Source organism: Typopeltis vanoorti, chromosome 12 (genome assembly GCF_054136105.1).
Source record: "Typopeltis vanoorti isolate ZY-2024b chromosome 12, IOZ_Tvanoo_1.0, whole genome shotgun sequence".
Lineage (NCBI taxonomy): Eukaryota > Metazoa > Arthropoda > Arachnida > Uropygi > Thelyphonidae > Typopeltis > Typopeltis vanoorti.
This window is the reverse complement of record NC_143560.1, coordinates 119,156,089-119,164,344: the sequence shown is the minus strand read 5'-3', so window position 1 is coordinate 119,164,344 and position 8,256 is coordinate 119,156,089. Positions and strand designations below refer to the sequence as shown.

General features: G+C 32.7%; 1 protein-coding gene across 3 annotated transcripts in view; it reads right to left on the bottom strand.

Moving 5' to 3' along the window:
- Positions 1–3,479: 3,479 nt before the first annotated feature.
- The window catches only part of LOC150101175 (oxysterol-binding protein-related protein 9), a 613,809-nt gene continuing 609,032 nt past the window's right edge, over positions 3,480–8,256 (bottom strand). For all 3 annotated transcript variants that reach the window (XM_090402198.1, XM_090402199.1, XM_090402200.1), the window contains exon 21: positions 3,480–7,295. In XM_090402198.1, coding sequence (XP_090258324.1) covers positions 7,218–7,295 — 78 coding nt within the window. In that variant the 3' untranslated portion in view covers positions 3,480–7,217. The remainder of the gene's footprint in view (positions 7,296–8,256) is intronic.

Sequence of the window (8,256 nt, the reverse complement as noted above, 5' to 3'; positions counted from 1 at the left end):
AATCATGCCTCAGTAACTTGCTCAAGTTTTATAACAAGGTGACGGCTGAACTGGATAAGGGAAATGGGTTTACAGTGATACTGCTGGACCTGGCAAAGGCGTTTGACAGGATACCACATGGAATACTAATCCGTAAACTACAACATATGGGAATGATATAGGGTTGGTGAGGTGGATAGGTGGTTGGTTGATGGAGAGATATCAAAGAGTAGTTTATTCAGGAGTAGAGTCCAAAAGACGGCCTGTGACTAGTGGTGTGCCGCAGGGTTCTGTTCTTGGACCACTGCTGTTTAATCTGTTCATTAACGATATAGGGAAGGATCTAAGTGAACAATTCATTTGTTCGCTGATGATGCAAAGTTGGGTAGGGCAATAGTGAATGCAGAAGATGTCAAAGTCTTGCAGGATGACTTAGATAGATTGGAGTTCTGGGCTAAGGAGAATGGATGTCAATTTAATGTGACAAAATGTAAGGTTATGCATTTTGGGGTGAAAAGATTAGCAGCAGTATACCACATTGGTGGAACTGTACTCCAAGAGATTGATGAGGCCAGGGACTTGGGAGCGTTGGTGGATAGGGAGATGAAGTTTAGGGGGCACATTGCAAAAGTAGCTAAATCAGCTCATCAACTCACTTGGTTGTTGAAAAATACCTTGACGAGCAGAGACAAGCAAGTTATTGTATTTCTGTACCGAGCCTTGATAAGACCTCATCTCGACTACTGTGCCCAGATTTGGTCACCTCGGTTCCTTCTTGATGGAGAGGATCCAGAGGCAAGTGACTAAGATGATAACAGGTCTATGGAATGAACCATATGAGAACAGGTTGAAGATTTGTGGGTTGCAGAAACTAGTTGATAGGCGGAAAAGGGGAGATATGATTGAGACATTCAAATAAAGGGATTCTAAAGGATTAATTCAGAGGATATTTTTGAGATCAGGACTGGTGGTGGGAGAACTAGGGGACACCTATGGAAGCTGGGCAAGAGTGTGGTTAGCAGTGGTGTTAGAGCTGGGTTCTTTACTTTTAGAGTGGTAAATGAGTGGAATAAGCTGCCAGAGTCTGTTGTGGGTGCTATGATGGTGAACGAGTTCAAGACAAGGTATGATAGATACTGTGAGAATGTAATCGCATAGTTGTGTGGACATGATGTTTAAGGCCTCCCTCGATGAGTCTAAGGACTCCCGGAGTCGCCCAAAATAATAATAATAATAAATAATAATAATAAAAATGAGCATTTGACATGCATTTGACACATTAAAGTATTCCTGTGTGTGTGTGTGAGAGAGAGAGAGAGAGAGAGAGAGAGAGAGAGAGAGAGGAATATTTCGAGTATAGGATGGACTCAAATATAGAACATCTAGATGCAATAGTATGTATGCTATTAGAAACAAAACCAATTTGTCCCTATTGTTTTTATTTTAGAAAAAGTCCATTATTCAGAATTTGTAAGAAGAGAGAAAAAAAAAATTTCATCACAGAATAAATCTCATGATATATTCTGATAATTTAAGCTTTACATGGATTGGTTTGAAATCTTGAAAAGCCAGCTAAGGTCAAAACAATAGCATACATCTGTTACTGTATCAGTTCACAAGCTAGATTACATACAATACCAGAGTAAAATCCTGCCACCAATATGAAACAAACTCACCTTTATGAAAAAGCACTTAAGGTTCCTAGCATTTTAGATGGGATTTGAACTTAGGTTTTCTCAAATCTAGGACAAGTGTTGCATTGTCTTTATGACTATACTATGGAGATATTTAAGTTTCCTGTATTGTTTGATATAACAAAGGCATGAGACCAGATACTAAGAGGAAAAGTGTTCAAAATGCTATAGTTATATGGTGCAAATGGAACATTCTATAGAGCAGTGCACAGTTTTTACTTAAGTTATAAATGAACTGTTAGAATTGGATGAAGTACAGGAAGATTGTCTAATGTAAAATCAGACTGTCTTCCTGTTATACCTTAGCAAAATGAAGTTTCAATGAAAGGATTATATCCCCACCTAGCTTACTATTTCTTCTTTAAGTATACCTAGATTATTAGAGTTAACACTGATCACAGGTTTGCCATGCCCGTGGTCATTATACAGTTCCATTAAGTATTCTTTCCATCTTTGTATCTTGTCTTGTGGATTTATAATAACATTCTTATCTTTTAACTTGTTGGCTTCTTATTTTCTTTTGGTTATTAAGAAATATTATTTTTGAATGTAACTCTACAATTTTATTTTCTTTATCTAATTTCTCTACTTCTAAGCAAGTACCATTGATCCATCTATGTTTTTCTTCTCTACATATATTTTTTATTTGTCTCTCTAATCTTTTATATTCTTCACTTCCATTAGGGTTATTTTCTCAGGTTCTTCTTTTATCTTTGGTTCTAGTATCTCTTCTGTCATCAATGTTTTTTTTTAATTTGCTCTTTCTTTTTCCAAAATATTTTTCTGCTGTCAATATTGCTTTTTTATCGTGATCTTTTTTTTGGGTTTTCTTTCTTTTCAATATACCATGCGATATTATTTTGAAATAAAGTCTTGTTGTTACTGTTATTTAATTTAGTTGTATCCCACACGAATGTTCTAAATTTTAGAACATTCGTGTGGGATACAACTAAATTTTAGTTATTTTTTTTAACTTTATATTTATTATAATTCTCACAAGTCTGTGGTCTAATCCACATTGGCACTTGGAATAATTTTTGCATTTGTTATTCTGTTTCTATACAATGCGTTAAAAATGAGTTATACAAGAAGAATGAAATCAGTGAAAGCCCAAAATGAGGAAAGGCTGCTGGAGTAGATGATATTCAATGAGAAATGCTAAATATGGAGGTATAAAAGTTTTAAAAGGGTTACACTAAATAACTCAGAAGAACTGGTCAGAAGGTTGAATTACAGAGATGACTGGAGTAGGGCTCATGATACATTTTTATAAAAAGGGAAATAAAACTGAATGCGAGAATTTCTCTACTGAGTGTTCCATGTAAGACTTATGCAGACATGCTTGAGAAAAGGCTAAGAATAATTGTGAAAGAGAAACATGGGTGAGAAAGCTGGGTTCAGATCTTATTTTACTTTAAAACTAACAGCCAAGAAATGATGGAAATATAACAAAGGCATGAGACCAGATACTAAGAGGAAAAGTGTTCAAAATGCTATAATTATATGGTGCAAATGGAACATTCTAAAGAGCAGTGCACAGTTTATACTTTAGTTATAAATGAACTGTTAGAATTGGATGAAGTACAGGAAGACTGTCTAATGTAAAATCAGACTGTCTTCCTGTGGATGCATCCTACCTCCTCTGTTATTCATCATCTGTATGTACCACAGTATGAAAGTAAGTGATATTAAAGCTGATATAAAAACTGGAAATACAGTACATTCTGGTTGATTCAAACTAGAACATTTTGGCCCAAATAAGCAGCTACCTATTATGTCAAGTTTCATGTTAATAGTTAAAAAAACTGAGCAACAAATCATTTATTCAAATTAATTACAGTAGTGATTATTATTTAAATTTTCCTCATTGTCAATATCAACAGAAAACTGTTGTCCTTCAATGTAATCCTATTAAAACAAAATACACAACACTTTAGAAAATATTTGGTATTTAAATATTTAATTTATATAAGTTGAATTTAATATCATGCCTACATTTCCATCAAGTCAACCATCCATTGCTTTAAAATCATCTGACCCAGTTCTTAGCTAGCTCCTCTGACTTCTTTTTTAACATTGGATCACTGATGCACACTCCTTATCCAGATATAATGGAGAACCACTGATTCAGGGCATTCTCACTGTAAGGATCCTTACCCTCACACTTCTTTTTATAGGATGTTCCCTCTTTTTTATGGTGTCCATTCTTCTTACAGTTTATCTTGCTGTTATATCAAATGTGCAATCGCAGATTTTGGTACTCCAGTTATCTCGGCCAGGCAAAGATGACTGCTATTGGGCGAATGACTCTTGACCTGGTCAAATAAGGCAATTTTTTTGGCTAGTGACAAATCTTTACGTGACATCTTGGTAAGGGTCAAAAATTTTATAAAATTAAAATTAGAAACAAAATTGTGAAATTGTCAAAAAACAGAGCACTGAAACATTTTCGAACTTTTCTGATTCACTGTTGGCTCAGCATGAAAGATGACACAACTGCACTCAACTAATACTAGTTAGAAACTGTCCTACTTAGAAGGTAATATGCTGTATAAGCTGACTCAGTGAGAGGCATTATTTGTCAGCCAAAATACATGGCGAATAAAGCTGACAAGTCATTTATAAGTTGTGGTTTGGCACAGTATAACCTTTACACTCTTTGTGTCAATAAACCTTAAACCAACTAACCATTTACATGCATGTCTCAAATAAATGGCTTGTTGTCTCAAATAAGTGAAGAAATCTCTGGCAATTTTCTTGATTTAGTTTGGTTCTCTAAGTTTTGTCCCAAATAAATGGCTGCCTCAATTAACTGATGGCCCAATTAACCAGATTCCGCTGTATTCAACTTAGCCCTTTATTCGGATGATAATGCTACAGTCCTAATTAAATCTGGTTAACTAAAATGAATAACTGGGGTAACAAATTTGGTGCAAAATTAGCAAAAAACAGGTAACATAGGAAACATCAGCTGCATTCTAAATGGAGGACCTATAGAATATATAAAATATTTAGGCAAAACTTTTAGTGAAGGGGACAAATTAAACATGGAAATAGACAACAGAATTAACAAAGCTGGTATGGTAGGAAGTCAAGTGAATAAAATGATATGGAATAAGAGACAAATCAGCCAAAACACTAAACTAGCAGTAGACAAGCCAAAAGCTTCAGCCAATTCTAACTTATGGATCTGAGAACAATTACTAGAGTTATAGTCAAAGAGATGGCATCAATAGCTAAGAATCATATTAAAAATGAAGATATCAAAAACGGAACCTAGCAATGTTTTGCATCCAAAAACGTACAAGTAGAGTAAATCTAAGGTGGTAATATCAGGTAACAGATCCAGGTGGGCAGATGCTGTTGGTAGTGACTCAGCAGACTGAAGCGTAAAATCTGATAAAATAACAGATTAATTTGGAAAAAAAATGCTTATCAAAAGCTAGTCATAATGTACGGTTAATTATATAGTATGGTTATTCCTGTATCCTTGAAATTTTATACATTCAATATAAAATCATCATGACTGACGATGATAAAGCAAGAACCTTAAAAAGTTTCACTTATTATTAAACTGTGTAATAATCTAATTTTATTTATTCAGTTATTCCCAATGTGCATCACGAAATCAAATTCATTAAGTTACATAATAGGATTATATATCTTTGATTAAGTTATATAACAAGAATAATTCATCAACTAATTAATAAATAAATAAGGCTATATATCTTTCAAATTAAATAGAATTCATATACAGATTGCATACAACATAAAAATTATTTTAGTTGTTTTAAATCCTCACACATAATTCACTATAATCACAAGTCAGGAAATATAAATATTTTATTTCAACATTTTTCAGTTGTTCTGTATAATATCAAGATGTAATGCAGAAAAATATAAAAATGTCAAAAATAATCTATTCAAAATGAAATCCTATTTTATATTAAACTTTAGAGAAATACAACACTAACAAATCTTTTTGCTAAGGTTTGTTAATTATTTAAATATAAAAACAGTTTGGATAATGGATTTGAAATGACAATCATATGTATATAACATGACTTGATACTTCACCTTTTTCCCATTTCATGAATTATTAGTTCTTTGGTCCATAATTATTATAAAACAGGCAAAAAAAATTTAATTTTTTTAAAATGTTTTTATATTTATTAAAATACAATACTAAAAATCAAATACTAACTTTAATCTTACAAACTGTTGCTACTAATATAATCAAAATTGTAAATATGCAAAATGGCATATGTATTTTACAGAAATTTATCAATGATTTTTATATATATATATATATATATAAAGAATCAAATACCTTAAAACAGGGGGGGGGTGCCCAGTATATTTTCTTTTAGAGTTTTGAGCTTAAATGAGAAGCCTCCTCATCAAAATATATAATTTAATGAAATACCACTAACTGAGATCAGAAAGAATTAAAAAAAAAAAAAAAAAAAGGTAATGGCAGATCTGAAGAGGAAAGGGATAATATGGGCAATCTATTCTTTTTAACAAGAAATTAGTACAACACAGATTGTGAATTTTCAGTTTAAAAGAAAATCTCTTTCTCTCTCTCTCTCTCTCTCTCTCTCTTTTTTAACACACACGCACATATACAGAACATTTCCTCTTTTATCGTATAGATCTGGATATTTATTTTCTTGGAATAAAAATTATCAAGTAATTTATAACCTTCAACTCAGAAGCAACTTGGACACCCCATATTTATTAGCTAGTATTCAAAAAATTCTTCAAACCGATAACAATAAAGTCTGACAAAAGTGATCAAATACTGTATAACAGCACTTTACATTTGAAAAACGATAATGGAATGTTAATTCCCCCTCTCCCCTGACTTTTACTGGAGCATAACACTTTTATCCAGAAATGAAAGTGGATTTATTAAAAAAAAATTACATATTCAACATTACTTACAATGCAATTTGATTTTTGTAAAATGCATCAGAGTTTCAATCACTGATGCCTTTCATGTGTGTGTGTATATATACAGTACATCAGTCAATAAGAGTTAGTGTTAAGACCACAAAGCATAAAGAACTATATCATAATATAAATTCTGAAGTAATTAAAAATGGTCATATCCTTAAATAATTTCTGTAAATTATTCATGAATATGCATTTGTAACCATGATAAAAATATCGCAAGCATTGTATAATTTTACTTCTTACGTCAGCAAAATATACAAGTTTTCTGTGTAATGAATTATTTTGTGTATGCCACATTTTTCCAGACACAAAGTACTTTAAATGAAAATTAGTTAAACTTTTCAATTATGTAAGTGATTTTAACAATAACTGATTATAATCATTCAATACCAACCTGACAAGGGGATAATTCAATTACAAGAAAGTTCTAAGGTCTCGGAAACAACTCAATAATTAAAATGGTTCTTGAGCTTGAACAGTAGATAATCTCCTATAAAGGAACTTGCCTGAGCATATCACAATGAAATTAACTAAGCAGCAATCAAATATGACTAGATCTTGCTGCAATATTACTATCATCACTTTTCAAGGTGGATTGCTTTTAGTTATCCTGTCTTTTAAAGGATGATTATATTCCCACTGATTATCTTGTTCATGAAAAACCTAAAAGTGAATAATTTACTATCATTACTTAGCCATGTACATTTACAAAACTACTTAAATTAAAATATTAGCACTACTGATCAGTCAATGATTGTTTCCTGTGAAAAAATGGCTGTAAACAATTATGAAATGTAAAAAGTTGTAATTTGGTTGACAGTCATTGACGGCCTACTGTCATTGACCTCTTCCTCTTTCACTCATTCCATTATTACTAGACTATACCTTCTTAATCTTTAATAGATGTGACTGCTAAAAAACCTACGAAGCATATGATGACAGGCAGTGCTGAATGACACTATTCAGAGGCTGAGGAAGTTACAATAAAGGATTTTGGCTAAGCATATCACAATGAAATTAACTATGCAGCAATCAAATATACCGTAACTAGATCTTGCTGCAATATTACTATCATCATTTTTCAAGGTAAAGTGCTTTTAGTTAACCTGTCTTTCAAAGGATAATTTTGTTCTCACTGATTATCTTGTTTGTGAAAACCCTAAATGTGAATAATTTACTATCATTCCTTAGAGACATTAGATAGCCATGTACATTTACACACCTATTTAAACTAAAATGTTAGTAGAAAGTTTATTTTTCACTTGGTTAGAATATAATAAATTTAGTTTTAATCCTTTATCCAAGTGTGAGCAAACAAAGTTTGCACCTGAAAGTATCTTCAGGACTGGGGTAAGGTGGTGCAACACCAGAGCGACTCCTTGCAAAGGTGGAGCAAGCTACCAACACTCCTATCTCAGTATCTCCCATAATGCAAAACACATCTCCTTGCAGATATGTCTAATGTTATGCATTAAGGGAAAGGCCACTACCCAGACTAGTTTCGACCTTTATTGAGGTCTCTTCAGTGGGAGCCAGGCCCAAGGTCCCACTGAAGAGACCTCAATAAAGGTCGAAACTAGTCTGGGTAGTGGCCCTTCCCTTAATGCATAACATTAGACATATC